Source organism: Neopelma chrysocephalum, unplaced genomic scaffold, assembly GCF_003984885.1.
Source record: "Neopelma chrysocephalum unplaced genomic scaffold, ASM398488v2 Primary Assembly neopelma1_22b, whole genome shotgun sequence".
NCBI classification, from domain to species: Eukaryota; Metazoa; Chordata; class Aves; order Passeriformes; family Pipridae; genus Neopelma; species Neopelma chrysocephalum.
The window spans coordinates 28,780,962-28,807,179 of NW_020897690.1; the positions used below are offsets into that span (position 1 = coordinate 28,780,962).

Here is a 26,218-nt window from a genome sequence, read left to right on the forward strand (position 1 = left end):
TTTGCTGATCTGCTAATTGATAGATGTCTGTGGGATGTCCCTATTAAAAAAAGGAGGGAGGAGGCGAGAGAGAGAGAGAGAGAGAGAGGGAAGGACTAACACTTGTTCTGGACAAGTTTAATAATACTGAAGTGTACTAAAGTTAAATATCACCCTAGACTTTATGCTAAAGGTTAAGTGTAAGTATTTTGAAATCTGATATCTACAGCAGGTTAGGTTTGCTTTTCAAAGGATTTTTTTGTCGCAACAGTGATTCAAAAAGTTCCCGCCGAGTGACATTGAAAGATGACAGATGCAGAACAAATGAAAAAATATTTTTGTATAGCTCAAGTAGATTTTTAGCTTAGTGCCATCAGACTTTCTTGCAGTTAGGAGTCTAGCATTGAGCTAGAAATTGTGACAGTGCCGTTCAGACTGATGCTGATTCCACAAGAGCTTATAGTCTCATGCCTCTGAAGTTATGCCATTTTCCAAATACTAAAAAGTAGATTGCAGAAGACTCTGATGGCCTGAAAATCATGGCCTTTGAAAGAGTTCCCTCTCTTCCTTCTTAAGCATCTGGTGTTACTTGATTTAGGTAGATGACTGTGCTACAGTTCAGATCCAAGAGTAAGTCTGAATAGGTTAGTCAAAATGTTCAGTTTTGTTGAGAGACCCAGTCTGTTGTACCTGTGTTTGTGAATCCTCACAGGGAGACTTGCAGAGAATGCATCACAGAGTCATGCATGTACCTTCTCTTGCTTTAATATGCCAAAGGGATTTGAAAATAAACCAATAGCTTTCTTAATAGAAGCTATTGATGCAGAAAGTAGTGCAGGTTGACATGATTGCCATTTCAAGGTCATGTGAATTTTATGCCTCACTGAAAATAAATCATAGTATCATTAAAAAAATGTTTATTTATTTCTGTTGATTTCTAAAGTCAGAATTTCTTCTCAGTGCTAGCTTTGTACCTGCTCCTCCCAGCTCCCAAGTTAAATGAATTTCTGTGGCTTTATACTGAGATTTTTCATAATTTGAGTGGATGAAAAAGAAATGTGACTGGCAGTTCTTACTGAATGTGAAGTATGTTTGGAATGCTGCCTGAGGATTTCCACTGAGCAGTGGAAAGCTTTTGTACTGTGTGTTGCTATACAGAATGGGAGAATTTCAGTACAAGTGTTTTTGGCACTTTTCAGAATCCTTTTAGACAATCTAAACTATGAGTGCGTGCTGGAATTTATTTTGGTGGGTTTTTTTTTTCTCTTCATCTTCATAGACTGCTATAAAGAGATTTTAATGAAGCAGCATTGGATGTAGACAACCATCATCATGTGGTCAGCTAGTGACTTAGAAGCTGTTTTGTCTTTGAACCATGCTTCAGAGTGCTTGGTTGCAACAGCAAATGACAGTCAGATGACTAGGATTTCTGTTTTTGGTTTTGTTTTTTTTTGCAAAAGCACCCTTTTCCAGCAGCAGCAATGTCACATCTGCAAACAGAGATTAAGATATATTGTAATGAAAAATCTCGTCTATAGCAACTTTGCTCTTCTAGTTTAAGCAAATTCATGCTGTGAAGGCATTAACACTATTCCTTTAGATGTACATCACTTGCGTATGGTCATCCTTCATGTCCTGTGTCTCTTCTAGATCTTCCCAAACTTCTATGAGAGCTTCTTCCACTGGTTTCAATAGCAGTAGCTCCACATCTGCTGACCATTTTGATAACTGCTTTTCTAGTGCTACTCAGTGAGTGGTATGTAAATAAAAGTCCCTCCTTTTTACTGTAAAGCCTTTTAAAGGCCTTAGTTAGCACCTACACATTAAATTTAAATTTTTGTCCCTATCATTTTTGCTGGAGGAGATACAGTACAAATTGAGACACTTGAAATTTAGAAATAAAACTGTGGCTCAAATGTCTCATCCCAGTTCCTGTAAATCATATGTTTTTCCATATACTCATGTCAGTAATTCAAGCTTGAGCATAGTGGATGAAGAAACTTTTTTTTTTTGTAATATGATTGATATGATGCCCTTTGGTTACGATACCTGATGAATACCCTTTCCAAAAGGGATGCAGCTACACTGTTAGAACTAGCTTTAATCTTAAAATTTGCCATTTATTTTTTTCTTTATGGCTACAGAAGCTCAACATTCCTAAAATTTGAGATAGCTTTAATGAAAATCATAAAGAAGAGGTTTAAACACTTATGTTACATTTGTGTTTTTCAGAAAATTATTTGTTTTTAGTTACTGCCAAAATAAAATTTTTTATAACTTTTTGGGGATTTGATTCCGGTTACATTAAGCAAATCTGTGAGCACAAAAATATTAAGTATTACTGCTTCTTCATAGTAAGCTGCCGGCTTTGTTTACAAATTGTAGTGCTTGGGGTTTTGATTTGGTTGTTTTTTTTTCTTTTCGTATTGTGAAGTATCACTCTGTTTTTGCTTGTAGCCTTTGAAATTCGAATGGATCCTAGTGGAAAAATCCACGTGGGAAGAGCATATTGATTATACTTCTGTGAGAAGGAGGTGTCTCGGTAACAGCTCTCAATCCTGAGTCACAGACATTGTAATTTTGTGAGAGACTTTGTCATCAGTGTTCCACCAGATTTTTGTTCTGAATGAAAATACAGCAGAACAGGGCTACCTCAAAGCAGTTCATAAATACCTCAGCTTAAATGGCAGTCTAAATAAGAAGGAAATTAGGAAGACGACAAATAAGTTTTGTTGTTCTAATGACTAGTTGTTAGGTGTTTTGTTGTTATCAGCTCAAGTCTTTTGCTTGTTACTTTATGAAAGCAAGCAAATGTATCTCGTCCTGTTGTCTATCTCTGCAGATACCAGGAGGTAGACTGACAACTTGTGGATAAGACAGTGGTTTTACTGTCTGATTTGGAAAAGGTGCTCTGCTGAGTAAGGACAGGATGGAAAGGTGCAGATAAATAGGTACTCAAAGCTGCTGATATCGACAGATGGGAAAGACTGAATGTTGTCTCTTCAAATGAAGTACAGAAAACTGTTGATAGAGTAGAGGTTTCTGTGTAACACTGAAGGAAAGGGAAGCCGAGTTCCCTGCAGACCTGCCAAAGATAGTAATGCCTGGATGAAACCGGAGGTTTTGTAGTGCTCTGATGTTGGCTTTACTGATAGAGAAGCCAGTTGAACTTTCTCCAGTTGTGACTGCTTTAAACTCCCCTCCATTTTACTGACACTGGTATTTCTGACAAGTTTTCAGTGACATGCACTTCATAGCTTACGAGCTGCTTAGGTTAAGACTTTTGCAGTTGTTGGACTTGTCAAATGAGTGAAACCAGGTCTGCTGGAAGCTGTTCCTGATGGATGAGTTTAAGCTTTGGCTATCTGTGTTGAGGTGACTTGGGATGTAATGGTAGATTGTTCAGGAGGCAGGTTAGTCCCAAAAGTATATAACTACATAAAGAAGTAATAAGATAAGGTAGCATGAGGTAAGCATGACAATGATGGGCAAAGGAAGACAGACTAGAAGCCACTAGTACTAGGCAGGCAAGTATCAAGTTCACAGCTGAGTAGCAAGTGACTATGACTACGTTGTATTTTACCCTATTGTAACTCAGTGCATGTTTTTGTTCTTTTAAGATCTTCACACCTATGCTGTGGGGAATTTAATTGCTTTAGCTCTGGCTTTCTGTTCCTGTGCCAGAATTCCTGTTACTTTTCAATGTTGGAGAAGGCAGAAGTGAACCCTCTATCTATAGGCACTTGTAGCTAGTTCAGTTCTGTGTGAGTTGAACCATCCTTTGGCTGAAAGCTTCAGCCTAATGAGCAGGATTTATGCTGAAGCGGCACACCATCCCGATGGTTTTGCTGTTAGGGAAAGGAGAGATTTTTTTTGAGTGGGGGAGAGGAAGGGAATTAAGATGAGCTAGAACTTTGCATTTCAGAACCAACCATTGACAACTTGTCTAAGTTCTCCCATACATAATTTCAGTTCCGTATAAGCTATATCAAATTTCCTGTACCTTATTTTCCTCTGAGAATTACCTTTTTCTTGACTGAAGATGTAACTCATAAACTCTGTTCAGCTGAGAGAATGCTTGCAGAAAATTTTATGCCAGTTTTATTACCTGATATAAAAAGATTTGTCTAGTATTTTGCAAGTCAGTATCAAGTAAGTATTGATGCCAGCTATGTTGGAATCCCATCTGTGTGCAGCTCACCTCTGCTAATTTAAAACTTGTAAATACTGGACTTCTATAAACGCAAAATTAATGAAAATACGGAAAAATAATCTTTTTCAGGAACTTCTTATACTTTCCAACTAAATTAAGATTTGTTACGAAATCTGACTTAGGTAATTTGAATCTATGGAGCTCTTTAAAATAAAGCATCACAAGTCTCTTTTCTATTAGTATTTAAAGATAAGTCCTAAAATCTTATTCTGTTGATTCAAAGTTACGACTCTTTGTCCTCAATGTATTACTTGTGTTTGGGGTTCTAGTGTATTGTAAAGATGCAAGTTTGAGAAACTGGGTTGAAATCTCCTGTAGTATAGGCTAAAACATTGAGTGATTCAGTAAAAGTTGTAGGCCTTATATTGTTATTTGTGATGTGCATGCCTGAGATGTGGCACTAAGTATATTGAGTTTGTGGGATAAATATTTTTAAAAATTGTTTGTTTGTTTGGGTTTTAAAGACAGACAAAGCTGAAAAAACCTTTGAGAAATAATGACCTATTTCCCCCAGTGCACCATAGGGGAGAGGCAATTTTCTTCCTCCCTTCCTGCAATATAATGTACCATGATGGTGATGCAACTGATTACTTTGTTGTTGAATTGAAGGAAATACTGTTACATAAAAAGTCACAGAACAAGAATTTCTTATTTATGTAACAAGTACTTTTTCATCTTAGTTTGATGTTAGAGGAGAGATAAACTATCAGCTGTTTTGTCAGTTGAAAAAACCTGTTAGAGTAAGAGAAATCAAGGCAAGAATAATCACAGAATCCCAGCATGGTTGGGGTGGGAAGGGACCTCTGGCGATCATCTGGTCCAACCTGTTCAAGCAGGGCCACTGCTTTCCCGGGATCACGTCCGGGTGGCTTTTAAGACTCCATCACCCCCTGGGTAATCTATGCCAGTGCTCAGTCACCCTTACAGTAGAAGTAGTATTTCCCGATGTTCTGGAGGAACTTCCTGTGTTTCATTTTGTGCCTATTGCCTGTAGTCACAGGTCACCACTGAGAGGAGCCTGGCTCCATCCTCTTTGCACCTTCCCTTTAGTTATTTATACACATTGTGAGATTCCCCCCTGAGCCTGCTCTTCTTCAGGCTGAACAGAGAGGCTTTGGTCTCTAGTTGCTAGTGTCTATTCTTTTTTAAATTTTCTGTAGAACCCATGTGGACACATGTTAAAACTTAGCCAGAAAATTTACAACTGTCCTGAGATAAATGTAGAAAGTAGGCAAAGGAGAACATACTAGGATTTAAATATGAAGAAAACTGAGGGAATACAATGCTTGCGAATGAAGATAGATATTATCTATACACTTAAAGTAGTCCCTCAGCAAGGGGAACCATTTGAGGACTAGATTGATATGATTTTGCTTCATGTCAGAGAGTATAACAGAAAGCTGGGTTACTATGGAGAATGGAAAAATCTTTGTAATGCAAGTTAATGGATACATTTTAGAAAATGCCGTTCTGCAGCATCAAGCATATGGAGTTAATTTGATGCTGTTGATGCTTTCTGATTTCTGCTGAAGCCAGCTGGGGTCATGAGCTGGAAGACGTACCTCCATACCATGCTTCCCCCTTAGCTGTTCTGTTTTGGGAAGCTCTGGTAGCTCAAGCGCACTGCAGCACATGTGTAGGGAGTCAGGCTGGGATTGATGCTTTCCCCAAGGTCGTATCCCTCTGGACCTCAGTATTCACTGCAGCAACATTCAAATGGTTTTGTGCAGGGCCAGCTTAATTATTTCAGACTCTCTGAATTTGGATGCTGTCTGAGAATGTCTATGCAGTAAGCCTCCCCCTAAAAGCAGCCTGGTTTTGGTATGGCTTTCCACAAGATCAGCCCAGGTGCACCTATATCTTAACCCAGTTCAGTGAGTGTGTTATTTCTGTGCTAGGGTGCAAGATCTATCTATGTTCTACTTATAATTTCATCTTTCTATTGAGGTTCTGCAGTGTGCCTGTCATGGTAGTGAGGCTTATATTTCTTTACTGCAATGTATCTGCAAAGTGTTTGTTTTACGTATCTGGTGGTTGTGGTTTTTTGTTTGTTTGGGTTTTGCTGGTTTTTTCTTTTTTCCTGTCCTTGGCCAGCAAGCATAGGTTAGTTTTCTCCGAGTAGCTTTAGGGGTTTTACGCTCATATACATTCCATGAATTTTTATATCTTGTTATTAATATGAAGTAGGTAAGTGTATTGATCATCTTTTTTCAATCTGGATTGCCCATCACGGACTAGTATGGAATGTCTGTTCTAGGTAATTTGTAAGTGGATTGCTCTGACAGCTTGAAAGTTAATTTTATTCTGGTAGCTTTGCTTAACTAAGTTTCCCTTTCATTTGATAATGGTCTGAAGTCTTTTCGGAGCATACCAACTTTGAAATTCTGCAGGTCTCATTGAATAAGAACATGTGGGAGAGAGCAAAAGAGGCACTTGCAGTTGCAAAGCGAGGTTGATAGGTTAGCTGCTTGCAATTTAGTGCCTGATGCAATGAGTTACTTTAAGTTTCTTCATCCCATCCCAGAGTTACCATAGCAATGTGGAATGTCTTTGTCTGGTGAAATTTACTCTGCAGACTCAAATTGGTTTAAAAAATTGTTGTGTAAGTCTGTTTCTACTGTAAAGGTTTTATGCTAGATCAGATATCTGCTGCCATGGATCAAGTTTGCTTTGCTGACTGATCCAGCATTGGTAAGCTAGGAACAAGTTGAAACATACCAGAAGTTTTAAATGCAGCAGTCATTTAAGACTTCTTAAAGTAATATTACTCAAGAGTTGTCTTGTGAAATTTGGTAAGGCTTAAAGAAATTTTAACTATCATTTATGGGCAATTAAATAGTTTAATTCATTTATTCATTGTATTGCACAATATTTCAGTTGCTATATAATGTAGCAACAAATACAAACTGAAGTGATGATCATTTGCTAAAGAGTTCATGATGTCTTGATTCTTTGATTTAATGTAGAAAGAATTCCATTAAAACTGTTCAAGTTTTTGCATTATCCCACATCTGTGAATCCTATCTCTCTTGCCATTTGGTTTATTCACATATGTATATGTGGGGTTCAGTATTAATAGGAAGCTTAAGCGTGTACCAGTAAATACAAGAGGAATTTTATTCTTTCTCCCAAATAGCCTCTGTTCCCAATTTCCTTGGCTTCTGCTGGTTTTTGCCTGTGATATTGTGCAGGACAGTGGAAAATGCAAGTTATTCAAGGACACGCTTTTCTAGATCAGTATCTCTAGAAGAGAGTAGGCCATCTGTTGCATGGCCTTAGGGGCTAGTTTTCTCTAGGTCTGGAATATTTAAGGTAGGTAAAATACCTAGTTTGCAGACTTCTTTACCGTCAACAGAAGCAGATTTAAAATACATATTAATACATCTGCATTTCCTTAGGACTGAACAGTTCTATCATTGTACTTGTAGCATAGAGGAAAAGGAAAAAAGTGGCAGACCTGAGTAGTTTCCGTAGAAACTTCTCAATTGGGATCTGTCATCAGAGTACTTGCTGATTTGCCTGTAACTCTTTGAATTTAAAAGTTAGGTTGGGCGTCCTAAATGTAAAGATAATCTGTACTCTATAAAATATAGATACTGTTGTCCTTTCCAGATGTATATGAAGGTTTTTTCCAGCCTTTGATTTGCAGACCCCTTAAAGTTTCAGCTTTGATCTCTTTGTGACATAATTTTCTTTTGGATGGAGAATTTTCCACCAGAAGGGTTTTATATTGGAAGGAGGGCGCTCTTAATTCATAGCAATAGCACAACTCATCAGGAAAAACTTCTGCATGTTTTCTGAAGTTACATGGAACTACGTGATTCTTTTAAGCTTGTCTTAATAAGAGTCCATGTGTTGTAAGTTGAAAAACATTGCAGTAGGGGGCTTTTATAGCTTCTCACTTTTCATAGAGCTGAAAGAGTATCTCAGAATTAGAAATTTTTGCTTTAATTCTTTCACATATAGCTGTAATTACATGTTTTTCTGACATTTATAAAATCCCCAACAACTTTCTTTGTATTGTTATCATAACATTGGAGTCTAATTTACTGCCATATATTAACGTGTAGCATATTTGTTGGTTAAATTATCCTGTTGTACTTTTTTTTTTAATTCATAGTAAAACTAAACCTTAGCAGTTCCCTATTTTAATAATTTTGTTCTACAAAACAAATTTTCAATGACCAGTTCAAGTATGAAGTACAGCTTATTTCTACTGCTGCAGAGAAGTGCATCCTGGAATTCTATTGGGTTTTTTCTTTTCTAGAAATAGCCATCAAGATGATGATGTTAAGGAATAATTTTTGATGGCCTCAGTCGTTCACTTATGTAACTTTCAACATCTGGTTTTATTCAGATGAAGCTAGAAGGCGTTAACCTGAGGTGGCTTTTAAGTAGGGTTGTATCTGACACTGAACTGAGAGAACTTGTTAGTTTCTCTATAGTGAAATCCTGTGTAGGGAAAATTCAATTTAATGAAGAGACTGTATTAATATAAAATAAAATTACTACTGGTGGATTAAGTTGCTAGTGTGATACTTCTAATGCCAATGTTAAAACATTTTAACTTTCACTAAACTAAAAAAATAAAAAAAACAACAAAAAGAACTAAAAATTCCATGTTCCTGGAAGCAGAGCTCTGTTTGGATGAATATTCAGAATTCTCTATATAAATCCTTTGTAGTATGCAGTATAGTGAGCAGTGTTCCATAACAGTTTTTTCCAAGCCTGTGGTATGTTGGATGTTCCTATTTGGTAATGCTACAGTAAATGACAAATGGAACTGTATTAAGTGATCAGATAGGTTTTCAAAGACTGTTCTTTGTTTGATTTGTTTTTTTTAAATGCAAAGTAGTGTTTGGGTTTTTTCCTCCAAATAGCAATGTATGAGAATGGATGATGGACTCCAGATGATGGCTTTGTCATAGCACGATAGGTGTAAGTTATAATCCAGACTAATGAACTTTGGACTTTTAATATCTCAAAAAAAAGGTTGTATCTTCCTGTGATATGTGTGAGCTGTTTGCCTACAACTGTTTCATCCCATGTATAACCATGTAATTCATGTAAGGCTTGGCTTAAACTGGGAAATATATTTTCCTAGTATATGCAATATCCAGTGGGAGGCTGCTCTGATCTTGACTGGGAAGGGTTCACTTTTAGTTCCATATGTACGTGAATCAAACCCCAATTTCCAGTGCCAATTATTTCTCTGATCACCTTAAAATGTGGTTAGCCCGCTATTTTGCACAGCTGTTTAAAATATGGCAGCAGTCTGGTTTCAGGGTTATAGATATTTTTCAGTACAAGTGAACATTTCATTAGAGATGCAAAATGAATCTGTCTTGTACAGGCGTAGTATCATTACTTATCTTTTAATTTCAAGGCAAAAGATGGAGTTCTTGGTCTTCATATGCTCCATTTGGTTGATTGTTAGTGTATGGTGATATGATTTCCTGTAATCTTAGCGGAAATATGACAGCTTCTTGGCTGCTGTATCAACTAGTAGTTTTAAAAATCAATTTGGATGTTTGCAACATAAATTCAAATTGCTTCTAAAACATTTGTTTAGTTTTTTAAATATTTTTTCTTGAGCCTTCCTGTCAATAAGTAATATCACTTAGTTTGTCTATGTTTTTAGATGATTTACAATGTAAATGCTCATGTAAAGATTATGTAATGTGGTTTTGTAGAAGAATGCAACTTCTGTTTTATTAATGTACTGTGAAAATATGGCTAATGTGAAAATATGGCTAATATGAAAATATGACTAATGTGATCCCTCTTGGTGTCCCTTTAGGTAAGCTGGTAAAAATAATCTCATTTTACCATCAGAGTGAATGAAACTTAACTTTTTTCATATTGTTTAAGTCAGTAGAAGGGGATGTATCACTTCGAGATCTTATATTTTCCTACTTCTATAGTTATGCTCTATTTTCGGTGACAGCTGGATATGCCTAGGGAACACAAGCTGTCAGCAAAAATCTGCTTGTCATACTGGTGACAGTTCTGGGAATAGGAAAAGAATTGAAATTCCTCTGGAGTGAAGCAATATTTTAAAGGATTGTAGAAGTTAATAAGCAAAGTGTAGTGTTGAACCTGATTTTTAATTTCACAAATGAAAGTAAAAACATTGCATTTTTTAACAAATGGATTAAAAAAAACTTCTTAGCTTAGAGTATCCAATATGAATCTTGGCATTCTGACTTTGTTCATCCTATTCCGCTGGTAAAGGTAGGAGACAAGAACTATACACAGGCTCTCCTTTACTATCCCAGTCTCTCTCCTGGCATTTCACTAGTACGTACTATGAAAAGCCTAAGCCTATTTCACTTTTCCACTATGCACCCATGGCACTTTCTTGTCCCATATTGAGGTGATCCGTGTCCTGCAAGGGTTGATACCTCCTTGTCAAAACTGTTCTTGTTACTTACCTTTACCATTTCTGAAACATGAAGCTGACAGCAATTATTTTGTCACTATTCACTAAGAAAGCTTTTAGCAAAAATTAATTGCTGCTTGAAAAGTGTTTTAATTCAGAGAAAGAAGTCTAAAATCCATGCACAGGGGACTGTTGGTAAGAATGCACACATCAAGACAGCAAAATGAGTTCCCACTGCTGTGTCACATTGGATTTCCTTCTGGGAAAGAAACAGAATTCAGCCCAAGTGTACTTCTCCTCTTCAGGAGAAAGATTATGCTTTGATATTATTTACCAAGTAACTTAAACCTAAGATTTTTAATTTTTGTTAAAAAATAAAGTGAAGAAATGTGTTGTTTTCTTCTAAAAAATTAAATTTTTTTTTCCTTTATAAGTTTCTCTTTTCAGTTCAGAAAATAGTACTCTTTTCTGAACACTGTGGTTGAAATACGTCCACTCAGTGTTATGGAGTACCATTATCGGTACTTCAGACAAATGGTGATGTTTCACATTCCTCAGGTGAGCTACATGACTGAGCGTAGCCCTTCCTTGCCAATTCCTCTCATTCAAACAGCCCTTCCCATTTTCCTGGCAAACAAGGCTGTTGAGTTGGCAGCAGGGAGGTACCTTTTTCACCCTCTGATCCTTTGCTGAGCAGGTGCATCCTTTATGGAAGTGTAAAATTTGAGATTATAAGATGTTATTGCATGATTTTCTGGATGATGGCATTAGTTTTAGGAGTTAAACCTCAGCTGATGACTGCCTACAAAGACATTGGTTAGGAGTGAGGCCTCAGATAGAGTTACCCCGCAGAGACATTTTGGGTAGGTGCAGTGATGGGACCGGCCTGCTGCTGTTCAGCTTTGGGCACTGCTCAGCACTGCCCTGCCTGGCAGCACCTGTGTGCTATATGGCCCTACTGATAAGGTCTGGATCGTATTTTCTCTTAACTGTCTCGTTTAGCTTTCTCTTCTCACCTTGTTCTCCCATGGCTGATACCATAGTATCAGAAATCCCTCTTTGCTGTGTAAACCCACTGGTGTGAGTTCCCATGTGATGCTTGGCTCTTCCTTGAGGTGCTTCATTTTGTTGTGCAATTACAGCCCCAAAATTCATCTTGCCTACTCCCAGAAGGTCACTAGTGCTGCCATGGCATTTGAAAGAGGCAGCAGGTCCCTTTGCTGCCTGATCTTTCCTGAGCCCTGACTCCACCGCAGCTGTCTTGGGCAGAGACTTTGGAGTAGCCAGGGCAGGGAAGGACTGTGTGGCACTACAAGCTTTGCAGTGTTAGCGTGAGGAGGTGGAGCTGCCATGTGGACCTCACCCAGCCTGGCTGCGGTGGAAGCCCATCTTCCCAGGTGGGTGGCAGAAACAAGTAGCTGTGCCAGCACTGAAGGCAGAGGGAGCTGCTCCTGCGTTGCTTCCTTTCCTACCGCTTGAAGCACCTGCCTCAGTGGGAGCTGGGCTGTGACTGGGCTTTCCCTGCACTGGGGCTTGGCAGGGTATAGCCTTAGCACTGGTGGTTCATTGATGCCTGTGGAACCCCTTTGCCCAGGAGTCTCAGCTGAAGTGCTTCAGCACTGGTGGCCTCTTGCCATGAAGAAGCACTTCTTTAGCCACACCACTTATTTTAAAGGCAATATCCTATAGCAAAGCAGTGGTAAAAGTCTTGTTGCGTTATAAGATAATGTTACATATACATTACAAGCTGACCATTTAGTTGGAATTGCATTGTGGAAGTTATAATTTGACAACTTGAAATTTGGCAGTATATATCATCTAGTGGGACGCTCAATTGAGAAGATACTATTCAGCCTGTATGTGTGTATAGCTTGTCTTTGTTATTGTTTCACTTCCTTCAGCTGTTTGTTTGGATAGCTGTAGGTAGTTCTCTGTGTAGATTCAGGTTCCACCAATGGAATACATAAAGACATTTTTCATTTTAAACCTTATCTTCAGATTGAACACTGGACATAATGACCTCTAGTACCCAAATTGGCTTGTTCTAGTAATGACAGCATGCTTGGGGGGTGATGATAGCTGGGCTATGCTTTTTTGTAATGGGAAAGAGGATCAGCGTTACTGGGAGAGTGCAATGATGGCAGCAGGAAACCAGCCATGAGGCTGGTGTTCCTTAGCAGACTTTCATTTTGTTTAATCAATCTGAATCTTTTTAACATCAACCTAAATGAAAAGTGTCAGATGTTTGCTGTTATTGTGAACACTATAGTGATAAAGAGAAACCTAAATGGTGAACATATAAGTTTTAACCCTACAAATTGCTGCTGTGCATGTAGGTGTGGTGCATAAGGCGGTTTCTGAGTGTTAAAATGGTGAAAAACCCTTGGTGTTTAGTTTCTGTAGGACTGTTAAAACTGCAGAATGAATTGATACGGCAAATTGTTGGATTCATAGCCACTGATATCATCTTAAACAGCTTCTATTTTGTACATCTTGACGAAAATTGTGATTGCCCCATGCATTTTTCTAGACAACTGTTTTTTGGGGTTTTTTTCAAGAACTTTCTGGCTGCTTTGGCAAGTACATTTGTATTTTATAGCTGGATTTGTTTTATCCATTTTCAGGAGAGAGCCCTTGCCTCAAAAGTGGGCCATTAGTCATAAGAAAAAAAAAGTGATGTTACCTATGGCTTTAGATGCTTCAGTAATGATACTGTGGTTGACTTTACCTGAAAATTTGAGCATTGTTTCTCTGATTGTTACCTTGCAAACATGGCAAGACTGTAGGAAGAAACAGTTGTATTTCTGTTTTTGCCATAGTGATGCTATGTGAGACTGGTTCACTTTTCTTAAATATCAGCTTTTCATTGGGATGTCTGTTTCTTTAACTCAAGTCTTGAATTGGATTTCAAAAAATTATCTTGCATCTCCCAAAGAAATAATTTGGAGCAGTACATACTGATCAAGGTGTTGGGTGTTTTGAAAAGTCAGCTCTCAAGACTTTCACGCTGTGCACACAAAGTTCATGTTTACTTTTGACTTAACCACTCTAAATGTGGTTCCCCACTGGTTTATTTTCAAAACAGTCCATTTTGCAAAGATGCTGTAAAAAGAAGAGTTTGTACTGTGCTGCTAAGCACTATAGAACAGCCTGAAGAGAATTATTAAATCAGAATAATGTCTTGAAAAAATGCAGTAGAAAAGACCAGAACCTGCATATGAAACATTAGGTTTAAAACCAATCACTGAATAGAGACTCATTGAGGAGCAACAGTCTATTTCATTATATGGATGAGAAAGCATAGTAATAGGAAAAAACCCCTATTATTAGATATAAACTATATACTGTCATATACTTTATGTCCATGGAACAAACAGGTTAGGGTTGCCAGGCACTTTTGTTTTGGTACTGTGTCACTCAGCTAGAGTTGGCAAATTTAGTATTCTCTGTAGCTTTTCAGTGTAGATGCTTTAATCAGTCTTAATCCAGGTGTTCTTTTTTCAGTCCAGTGCTGGTCTGTATGTAGAGAGGATGTCACAAGACCTTACAGGACAATTTAGGCATAAATATACAAAAGAAACTAATTAATAAAAAAAACAACCCCCCAAAAAACTTCTTTTACGTAACGCAGAATGGGAGGAGAGGTTAAATACTTAGAGATGTTAGTCATGACAAAATTTGACTGACAAGTGATGAAATTACTTCTATTTCCACTGACAGTTAGGAGGTTTTCTTGACAGCTCTGTGGAGTTTGTTCTTTGTTAATGTGACAACAGCTCTAATGTAATTAAATTTATTTCTGAAGTGCTACATAAAAATTAATTTCAAAGGGAGGGGAAAGATATGAAGGTACTTAATATAATTTCTGCATGTTCAATTGTGTTAGGAACATGTTCAGTTTATTTTGAGTTCTGTTACTGAGTATTTTATGCATTTTTCTGATAAAAAGGTGAATGTGTGCATCAGCAGACTTGAAATTATCAAAATTACATTTTGCTTGATCGTTTTTCTTTCTCCTTCCCCTGAAATGAAAAATGTCAAGATCAGATCAAAACCTTGTGCTTGTTACTGAATTTCTTGAATGTTTTCATTTTTCTTTTTTTAAAATAAGAATTTAATTCTAGAATGTGAATGTTATACCTGCAGTAGCATGAACTGTACTTCCTTTGCTTTTGTTAGGTAATATGTTTCTTGGTAAGTGTTGATTAAGTGGGTATGTAGTGAAGTTAATGGCTAGATCAGGAGATGTAGAAAAGTATTTGGTCATGGTAACATGCCTCAAAATACTAAAAATGGGAAAAGGAAGTAGCATATTTGGGGCAGTTAAAAATTTCTGTAAAATGGGAACAGAACTGCTTGAAACCTGTGGCACAACAGTTTGTACCTCTCTGGTTTCTTGTGAGTGCTCACCTGCATGTCCAAGCCAAGGTCCCTGGCCCTTGTGTAAAAGGGGAAGCGCTGCACTGCAGTGCTCCTCACCTGCTGCATACAGGGTAGAAACACCACCTTTTAGGAGGAGCAAAAGTGAATTTCTTACAGTCTGTTCAGTGAACTTGTTGCAATCCTGTATTTGTTTTTTCAAATTTTCTGATGTAGTCTTTACTTAGAGACAGACTTTTAGAAAATGCAGTAAAACTTCATTCTTGCAGAACTTACTTAACCTTCAATTTATAATGTGTTTTGCCTTTCTCTGTCAAAGACAGGCAACTCTTCAGGGTTATTTCTGATATCATTTTTTTTCTTTCCTCCCCTTTAAGATCGCGCTGGAAGCATCAGTACTCTTGATTCCTTAGATTTTGCAAGATACTCTGATGATGGCAATAGGGAAACAGACGAAAGGGTAGCAGGTAAGTTTTCTGTATGATTTAGGAATCGTAGAATGTTAATTTTACTGTTAGACTTGTTTCTGGCATAAGTGTATTTAAATTAACATTTCTGAAGATGACAAGACTTCACTGTAGTGGTTTAACTAGTCACTTGATGATATCATGTTTTAGACATTTCTACTACAATAAATATTCAGTCAGGTGTACTTCTGTATGATTCCAGATATCACCAGGGTAGAAATAAGCAGTATACTTAAATATTGTGCCCAGCTTTTGACAATAGAACTGTATCTTGATATTGTCTACTGACTACTACTGTCTAGCTAAAACATATGCTAAAATATTTTACATAGTATTCTGTGACTACTACATGGGTGATAGATTTCTGATATAAAAATTTCTTTCGAGTCATCTCTTAAATATAGCTTTCATGTAGATCAGTCAAATAAATATTTCCAAACCCAGAGCGAATTTGGGATTTACTTAGTTCCATGAATCTTTTTTGCTACAAATCTTAATTGTAGTGCTTTTCTCTCCCATTTGATTCTTTGATTGTGTAAGAATGGTTTAAGGAAGTGGCTTTATTTGCCTCTTGTTCTGAACTTAGGGGCCTCTGGCACTTTTAATTTCAGGATCTTTTATCTCACCAAAGGCAGAACCTTCTCTCTATATTTGAGATTATTTTAGTAATCTCTTTTGCATGTGAACTGTGTTTCTCTAGTCCAGGGTTTTTTCTAAGTTCAGATGTTAAGTTATTCATGGCTTCTGTAGAGAAACCCAATAAAACTCTCTAGAAACCGCTGCGGAACTCTATTTACTTCTTGTCACTTAATGCTGTTTAATATCACAAGTACATGAAGGTTATCGATGCTAGGACTTTTGCTCACATAGTCAAGCTTTATGAAACTTGAAATAATGCAAGCTGCTATGTCTCTGTTCCACTCTGTTGTCTGTACTCTGAACCACCAGCTTCCTAGCAGAAGCACTGTCATGTTCTTAAGAAACAAAAAGGCTGATGAAACAGTTCTGAAAAAGATCTTGTCTCAGAAATTTTTCTCTCTCACTTAGTCTGAAATGGCAACCAGTATTGAACCAGAGAGAAGAAACAAAAGTGGTGAGAAAATCTTAATTTTTCTTACCTGGTCAGTGTTACTGAGTTAAAGGACTGGATTAAATTCATGAACATGAAGCAAATTCAGGTATTTGGTGCTCTGGTCTAGAACTACAGGGACTTAGTGTTCTTCAATTTATATGGAAACTTCCAGATTCTTATTACTATCTAGTTATTCTCTTTTTCAATATAAGTAATCTGTTTCAAGGAGGCAATAGCTGTAAATAGACAACTAATCTTCTAAGCAAATTGCTTTAGGAACCCAAGTGCTTGTGAATTGTGTCCTGGAATGCAAGGAAGAAACAAGAAAATTTCCAATACTTTATTTATTTTCATCATTTTAGTAGATTTTGCTGTTTCTAGACAGTATTACTTGTTAATAGTATTACTGAGAGAGCTAGTTTGATCTGTGCTTAGTGCTGTCTTTAGTAACTGAATTGGATTAGAGATGCTTATAGAAAGTATATTCCCAGTCAGAATTGACATCCAGTAGAACCATTAATCTTCTGATGGAACATTAATAACAAAATAATGATTGCTCCCAGTATGAAATGAATATATCCTAAAATTAAATATTAAATTTAATTAACTAATCCTACAATAGATCAATATTTTGGACAATTACGGTATAGTTTATTGACTGCTGTCATGTAATCGACAAAGAAATTGTATGTCTGAATATTTACATTACATTTCTATGTCCCTTTGGAGATGTTTTTCCCAGAGTTTTTAAAAAGTGTCATAAGAATTTGAACAAAGCAAGATTGGAATATTATTTCTGGATATTCATGAAGACTCAAAGTTTTCCAAAATATCCTATTTCTACTTAAAATTCTGGTTCAGTCATAATTGCTTAAAATATTTTGCCTCAGTTCTGTTTAAAGCAATCTTCCTGAGCAATAAACTTCAGAAAACGGATAAGTATTTAATTTGCACGTGAAAAAATTATGACAGCAGAGGTTTCAAAAACTTTGCATATCTAGTGCCTTCTTAGAACAAACTCTGGCTTATAACTTCTGCTTTTGAAGTAGTTCTTAGCTGCAAATGCAATTTGAAACTTAAATGGAAGTCCATTTTGCTTATTTCTTCTCAAATTCTTTCTTTGCTGTGAAGAGCTTTGATGATTAGGAGATAACATTGTAATCTGTTGTGAAAGTTTGAAGCCATGATCTAATAGCCATATTTTCCTTGTGATAGTTCTCAGAGTGGGGTTTGAGTAGTTTCTTTTTGTAAGCACCCTTCTCATGCTACTATCTTTGTTTTTTACTGTTTGGACAGAATGCATGATTTCCATATCAATTCACTAGTCAAATGAAAGATAGGACATAAATGCACATCAGTCACTTAATGTAACCTGTAAACTGGTTCCAAGTCAAAAGGACTTTAAAATTTATTTCAGTATTTCAAAACTGTTAGCCCAGTTCATTCCATCTGGCATTAGAATCAAAATTTGGCATAGAAGTAAATATGTTTTGAAGAGTTGGTATGAACTTTTCTTTTGGAAAGTCTGATCGGAGGAAGTGAAGTGAGTCTCTTCTGTGATATTATGAGCTTGACTGAAAAGATGCAAGTTGAGGATGTAGATAAGCATGAGAAAACTAACTGCACTTTAGAAAACATTCTTCATTATCCATCTAATCTTAATGAAAATGAGAGCTTTGTAACAATTTGGATAATATTTTTGTAATCCACTAAGAGTTCAAAAAAAATATTTGCATCCTTACAGCTTGCAATTTACTAGATGGAAACAACTTGTTCTCTAAGATTGATAAGTCTTGAATCTGAACTCATGTATTAACTGCTTGAAATGCTGCTAAGATAAACTCAGTACTGAAGGATTTATTAGGGTTAAAAAACCTCCTCCAAATACTGATTTTCATAAAACAATGAGGGAATGGAAAACCTGTTCCCTTCCTGTGGAATAAGAGTATACCTAACTTGAAGTCAAATACCCACAGCATTTGCTTTAAATAGGTCATCTGACATTCAATCTAAGGAACTGAATCTTCTGCCACATCTTAAATTGACCGTGTGCACAAGTATGCTTGTGATCTAAAACCCCTACTTTCAATAATTCAGAATCCTTATTATTGCTAACTTGCCTTTCACACCTACTATTCTAAGAATCTGATAATTTTAAAAACACAGGTTTTGTTTTTCATGATAATAAAGTTAATTCTCATAGTCAAATTCCATTTCAATCAATTATGCTCTCAGATCTCCCTATGTTAGCATTGATTTCTGGCTAGACTATGTATCTCTGATTAGCAGAATGAAATACTGTCTGTGTCAGGATTTGAAGGGAAGAGACAAGCTCAAAAACCACTTGATTATTTTTGAGAATTTCATTTATCTAGACTTGAGTTCAGTTTCTGCTTTTTATAGACCTTTTTATTTTTTTTTTTTTAGTGATTACTGTTACTTTGCACAATCAAAATCAGAGGAAAATCTTAAAAAACAAACAAACAAAAACCAAAAAACCAGAACTCAAAAGGCATCTGTAATACAACAGTCATGTGCTAACACTGTGTGTGCAGTTTGTTTATTCTGAAAACGGGTTTTGTCTTCCCGTTTCCCGTCTCAGGCCCTGTGAAGCAGTTGTAAGCCTCTTGAATTTCATTCCAGGTTGATGGTCTCCAAGGGTTGAACCTGAAGAAAAGTCCGCTGTAGTTGAGGTTTTCTCTGTATCTGGTCCTGTCTCATTAACTCAAAAGCATTAATGAGGCTGCCGAGTCAAGTATTGGCTTCCCACTATGGCAACAAGTTCTCCATTATCTTGCTCATGAACTCTCATGCTGGTCTTAATCTTTGTAGTGTGGTAGTCATATCTCATGCTGTAATGCAACTTTCTGGTTCAGGTCTATTTGTGTTATGTCCTGAAGTGTTTCACAATGACTGTAAATAAGGTTGCTTTTCTTCTTAGTGCTTGTTTCAGGAAAGTGGGACTTGGGACACCTCAGGTCCTGAAGTATGTTTGTGATAGTGGCTTCATTGCTAACTGTTGTCAGAGAATTTAAATTTTTTCTGATTGACTCAAAATGTATATACAAATCCATCAAATGTAATGGGATATCATACGTGTTTTAAAGGGCATGATTTAGGACATCTGGAGTTCCACATTTACTTTGCAAGGAGGAAGATCTCAAAATAACAGTTAAGGAACCAACAACAAAGCTTGTAACAGTATGAAAGTTTGAGGAAAACTAGGTAAGCACAGGGGCCCTTGATACTTCAGAGGAGAACTACTTTTTAAAGGAAAATGTCTGAATGCCGTATTGTGGCTTCACAACACAAAACTACCTTTCTCCTGTTGTCTGAAATACTTCATAGTGAAGTATGTAAAAGTCTAACAAGATATTTCGTAAGTGGAATGTAAAATTCTGGTATAATTGGAAATAATACTGCTTATACAAAAGCTGGTATTGAAAAAATTTTAGAAATACTGTTTAACTCTTCAGCTTTTTGGCCTTGGCCCAACAAGACTGCTGTTCTTGTAGATTTCAACTTGTTCCATCCCAAATCACAGATTGTTTTTTATAGCCATCTTCTCAATCTATGATCCAAAAACTTATGAAGTCATTAACAAATATGAGTGAATAGAATAAGATCCTTGAGGAAACTTCACTTCTAAATGTCAAAGCTCAGCAGACAAGCTACTCCTGATATGCACTTCTCTTTTAAGGTGTGTTAGGTTAGCTTCTTGAAAACTGAATCATGTAAAAATGCCTGATGTGAAAATCTTTATCTAATGCCTGGTTGCTCACTTGAAAGATTCACTTTTTGAGTAAGTCTAATTTTTTTTCAGAATGGTAGATGTAGTGATTAGAGTTCTTTTTATAAATAAGAAGCAAGAGATCAATTTCAATTTGTCTCCCTTAAGGCAAGCCAGATTGTTCAGAAATGCCCTTTCCTGGCAGGAAGATAAACTGAGCTCAAGGCTCTAAATTTCTGTTCTCTGCTTTCCTGATGTAGAGGAGTGTCAGTTGGGTTCTTTCCAAGGTTATCTGCAGCAAAACTTTTGTGTATCATTTAAGGAGTGTCTGCTCCTTCACCAGATTCAATGAGTTCTACATGTTATCAGCTCACTTGAGCATGAAGTTAAACTTTAGCTGGCTTTATCAATGCTTTTGAAGGTGTAACTTCTATAAGGTACTACAGCTTCCTAACAGAAGGAGAGGGAGAGAGAGATCAGGTTATTATGTTAAAAGTCAGTACTTGATAATGGTTACAAAGAACGGGGTTAGAAGTTGCCTTTTTATTTAAGGGATTTCCAGTGTTGATTTCATTAGTACACATGCTGAGTTAAAAATCATTACAGATTTTGGTAGAAGATCACATTTCAGTATAACTTCTAAAATAAAGAACTTTTAATCATAATTAAACATTTGATTGAAATTGTGTTATAGATATTTACAAGTATTTATGCTTATATAACAAAAATACAAAGTTCTTCAAATATAAGCTAAATTTGTGACTGACTCGAAATCATCAAGGTTTGTACGGTGGCAATTATAATGGTGGCATTAGTAAGGCTAGATGAGGTACAACTGTAACAATGCTGTGTTGTAGTAGAACTATGTGGCTGCAAAGTGACAGCTTCCCAAATATACCATGTCTAGAATCTGGTAACAGAAAAACATGCAGCAGAGTCATCTACTTTTAAGGTTGAATGGGTAAAGTCCTAATGGCTTCTAAGAATTTTCAGCATCATCACAGTTCACTAAAAATTAATTCTTGCCGTCTGACATGGGTTTGTCTGACATGAGTTTTTTGGCTTTCTACGCCTTCAGACATGTCTTATTCCTATTTTCCTTAATGGGATTTCCTGAGTTTTTATAGTTTGTGTTTTTCTAACTTTTTTTATTATTTCTATCATTCTAGTGCAGGGCACTCCTGATCTGCAACTGTTCTGGTCTTTGAAAATACTTTACAAGAGTAAAATGTTAACACATAGTCATTTCTGTCAGAAAAATTACTCAATTTGAGTTCTTTACAATTTTCAAAACCTAACAAATTAGTAGTTTACAACTTAGAATTGTAACTGTGAATAAGTAACTCAAATCCAAGGAAGTGCTAAAATTAGGTACTTAACTATGAGAGCATTTTCTAACTTTGTTGCACAGAAGTATTTGCAGATCAGCATTGCTGAATACTAGAGAGATTTTACATATTTTATTCATTGTATCCTCAGTTGCGCTTTTGTATTGCTGCAGTAAAATTCTGTGCATCAAACTAGTTACTTTCATGTAGCAAATGTGGTGTACTGTAGTTACTCCTTCAGTTTTTATGGATAAATGCAAACTGAGTGAATCTTTTTTCCATGTGTGCTAATTATCAAAAGTCTTAGCGACAGATGCTCAAAAGAGGAAACATTTTTATTTGTAACCTTCAGTAGCATCTCATGCAATCTAGAGCCAATGCAGTGATTCTGCAATGCATTGTCCTCTATGTACATATTTCAAAAGTCCATGTTAAATTGTTTCCAGGCAGTGATTAAAGGTATCATTAATATTTTCTTATTAAAAGCAGCTACAACTTTTTTTTTTTTTTTTGCATGGGAATAAAGTAGACATTAAAATATTCTGAATAGGCTATCTAACAGTTCGGTATTGTAGCTGTCTTGTGCTCATCTTTTCTAGTTAAGGATAAGAGTCCTTCTTTCTGGTAACTGTATATTTTGAGTGTGATTAGATTAATCTGAGAATTAGTGAAATGCATGTATTTATCTGGTAATTCCTTAAATAGGTTCCTTTAGATGGTCTAATTGTAAATGGCTATTAAAAGAACATTTGCTCTATGTTTTGCAAAAGTACAGGGTTTTAAAATTTAAGCCACCATATATGACCTCAACATCAAAACACATGAAACCCCAGTGCAAACAAAGCACCACTGGCCCTTTTTGGAGGAAACACTGAAACTTGAGAAACACATAGCAGTGACCAGGGGAGTGGAGAGAAGTAGGTGTTAGCAGCAGCTAGAATTACATATTTTTGACTCTAAAGCTGACTCTAGATCTTTTAAAGTGTTGTAGAGTTTAGAATCACTATAAACTTTTAAGAATAATGGAGCAAAGGCTTTTTTTGTTTCAGGTTTCTTTATAAGTATTGTAGAAGAGCCACTTTTTTTGCCTTTTTTTTGGTTGTGCATCTCTTCAGTGTGTTCAATTGAACGCAAAATCTTAACTCTAGGGTATTCCTAAAACTCTTCTATTTTTAAATAGAGATTTAAAACTACACTATTTTGTGTAGTAAAATAAAGTATGTTTCAAAATCTCCCCTTTAAACTACTAAAATTTCAGTGTATAATTTTTTCCAAAAGTCTGTAGTCTCAATGGGACAGTACATTCACTTAATGGTTTAAGCTTTGCTACATGGAGACAACTTCCTCTGCTGACAGCACCTATTTGCTTCCTTTAGATCTGTGCTCTGATTGCCTGTATACTCCCCTTGCCCCAAGAAATCAAAACATTTGACAATATCAGCTCCCAAATACTATCCCCAAACCCTACAGCGAGTCCTTGTCAGACAGCTTGAAATTTTGATTTAGCTAACTTAAGGCCAATGAAACTATGGAAAACCTTCACCAGTTTGCTTTCAGACCAACTCTGCTGCATGTGTTCATAAGTTCCATAAAGATTGCATGCTTTCTGTTTAATACAAACAGTATATTTTTTTTCACACCCATCCTTGCTTTTTATATTTTATTTTTGTTTCCCTTGCCTTGGTTGGATGCCTGTGTATGTTTAATCCAAATCCCTGTCCAGTCCTGGAGTTTGAACTACGGAAAGCCAAGGAGACCATACAGGCCCTTCGAGCCAACCTGACTCAGGCTGCAGGTGGTGTACATAAACCTTTTCTTAAGTCTCTACTTTGAACAATGTAGAAGTAGCTGAGCTCATCCTCTGTGAGAGAGTAAAATTTAGTTACTTTTTTTTCCTCCCCAGAAAATGAAGTTCCTTTGCAGGAACGAAAAAATTATAAATCAAGTCCTGAAATTCAGGTAGGTGACTGGTGATAACTGAGCTTTGCATGGACTTTATGACAGGAATAAAGATGAACCAAAGATGTAGTGTATTGTTTTCTTTTTTTCCAGGAGCCAATCAGACCTCTTGAGAAAAGAGCTCTAAACTTCCTAGTTAATGAATTTTTATTGAAGAATAGTTACAAGCTTACATCAATAACATTTTCAGATGAAAATCATGATCAGGTAAAGTTTGCTCGTGATTGGGGTTGTTTTTTTACGTCCTTGCTTGCCATATTCTGATCTTGTCATAAACTCAAGTGAATTAAAATGACTTCTCCTGAGCACGTAGTTCACTTCATATATATATATATATGTATACTCTAAAAGTTAAATATGTTAGTTAGCATTTTCATATATAAAGCTTGGTTTGAAAACACAGCAGTTTGTGGGTATTTTCCCAAAAATTATAGGAAGGAAACAGTGTTTGTGTTCTTTAAAGGAAGCAAAACAAGAAGCGAAGTACTGTGAGTTATAGGTACCTGTATACTTTCTTGGATTCTGATGTGACAGATCTGGATCTTGAACATAATCTTTTCCTTAAATCATACTCAGTTGATTTGTGCAGGATATACAATTTACTCATGGTTTGTGATCTGGGCATATATGTGAGTGTACTTAATGACCCTGTGTCATTTAATACAGTATTGAAGAAGCTCTCTGTGATGAAGTGTTATCTTAGATCTTTCCAAACATAGCTAAGATGATCAGTTTTATGTCTAATGATCTAAATGATTCTGCGGTACTGTAACAGTCTGCCACTGGGAAATTACACCTGTACTTGTGGCTGAAATGGAAACAAAACCAATACCTCTATCAGTAGAAAGCCTTCTATCAACTGCACTGGCTTCTGCTAGAATTTGAGCAATGTTATTTCTGATTCTAAAAAGTGTCATGTCCTAGAAAAAGATAAATTCTAATCTATGTGGTTTTGAAAGGTCCTGTCTTTAGTATGTTACCTAGAGCTGCCTTTAGGATGAAAGTGCTTTGGTTCATGAAGTGGATCCTTTCTCTGCTATTGTTTCTTGCTATCTGATTTAAGCTTTCATCTGCTTTACTACAATGCAATCTTGATGTGATTATTTTGCTATTGTATGGCCTGTGGTCAAATGAGGAAGAGAAACAAAAATAAAAGGAAGTATTTTGTATGCTTTAGTTTTTTTTAATTCCTTTGAAGGATTTTGAACTTTGGGATGATGTAGGATTGAACATTCCAAAACCTCCTGACCTGTTACAACTCTACCGTGACTTTGGAAACCATCATGTTACTGCAAAAGATGTGGTGGATGCATCAGTTGGTGTAGAAGACGATGAGTTAGAGGCTGATACTCCTATACTTGGGACCGTCCCTGTATTTGAAACAACGCCACAGTCAATAGAAGTAAGACTGTACAGAAGAAATGTTACATCTGTTTGCAATACTACTTTATTGTACTAAACTCTTTTTTTTCTATCTTGTATTTAGCAATGTTTAATAGTGCAAAAATTAGAAGATCAAATTAGTGTGTTAAACAGTGAGAAATGGTCTTTGATGGAACAAATCCAAAGACTTGAGAGGTATGTACTTACCAATCTACTCAACTGCTGATAAATGTTGGATAACTTCTCAGTGTTTTTCTAGCACATATATGGAAACATACAACTTACAGGTATGAAATTACTAGGAATTCTTCAGGGCAGGGCAGTCTTTCCTTTTCAATACATGGTATTTCATTAGAAAAAGGAAGAGACTTCAAACTGATTATTTCCTTATTATTGCCCATATAATTGAATTTTGTGTAGAATTTTGTTCTTTCAATGTAACTTCTTTATTTCTTTGAAACATAATCTGATGTATTTTACATAGGTTTTCTTTTCTCTTAGCTTTGTAACTCCTTAGTACTGTGGTGTGCACATACTGGAGTTGAGGAGGGAGCTCTTGTCAGTACGTTGTCCTCATTTCTGTGCTTCAGTCTTGTGATTTGAACAGCATTGTCATGAAAGCTACAGAAATATTTCATTTGCCTTTCCTTTTTCAGTGAAATAGATCTTCTCAAGAATGAAAACTTTGCTGTGTCAACAGTTTATGGTGTAGCTCCCCATCCTTTAAAACAAGTGCCTCTCACAGTCTCAGAGGACAATGGACGGTACTTGGATATCAAGAGCTGTGAGAATGACAATAAACATGGAAACACCGAGGAAACAAACCTTGCTTTATCTGCTGATGTGGACTCAAGGACTTCTAAAGACGATATGCTAAATTCTGTGCCCTGTAAAGAGACAGAGAAACTGTCCTCACGTGCTCCATCATCTAAAACTGCAGTCCACTTTGATAAACCTAATAGGTTAGTGATAAGTTGTAAACTGACATGCTATAATTAAAAACTCTTGTAAAGAGAGTAGATGTTTTTCTAACAGTAAAATTCTGCCACATGAATAGATCTTTTGTGTTTTGAATGCAAGTAAAATACTTACCATACCTCTAGGATACAGTACTGGTATTTTTATATTGTTCCTAATCTTTTTAGGAGGGAGTACATATGACAAACCTACAGTTTCAGTGTTTCTTTTTGCCTTCTGCTTGTTTCTTAAACCAGTCCTGTTTGCTGCAGCAAAAAATAGATAAAATCAGAATAGTGAATGGGAAGACAAGATTCTCTTTTAAGTTATAATTTCATAATTGTCTTCTGTTCTGCTTGAAGAGTTGT

The 26,218-nt window shown here is 36.3% G+C and overlaps 1 protein-coding gene across 5 annotated transcripts in view; it reads left to right on the forward strand.

Moving 5' to 3' along the window:
• Positions 1 to 26,218, forward strand: part of RELCH (RAB11 binding and LisH domain, coiled-coil and HEAT repeat containing) — a 79,725-nt gene that overhangs the window by 2,231 nt on the left and 51,276 nt on the right. For 4 of the 5 annotated variants that reach the window (XR_003534072.1, XR_003534077.1, XM_027682306.1 and 1 more), the window contains exons 2-8: positions 15,332 to 15,421; positions 23,275 to 23,346; positions 23,455 to 23,510; positions 23,604 to 23,717; positions 24,709 to 24,912; positions 24,997 to 25,088; positions 25,550 to 25,855. Coding sequence is in view for 3 of the 5 variants with exons in the window: in XM_027682306.1 (XP_027538107.1) it covers positions 15,332 to 15,421; positions 23,275 to 23,346; positions 23,455 to 23,510; positions 23,604 to 23,717; positions 24,709 to 24,912; positions 24,997 to 25,088; positions 25,550 to 25,855 (934 nt within the window). In the remaining 2 variants the exon portion in view is untranslated. The remainder of the gene's footprint in view (positions 1 to 15,331; positions 15,422 to 23,274; positions 23,347 to 23,454; positions 23,511 to 23,603; positions 23,718 to 24,708; positions 24,913 to 24,996; positions 25,089 to 25,549; positions 25,856 to 26,218) is intronic. The other variant, XM_027682299.1, reaches the window with a different exon arrangement.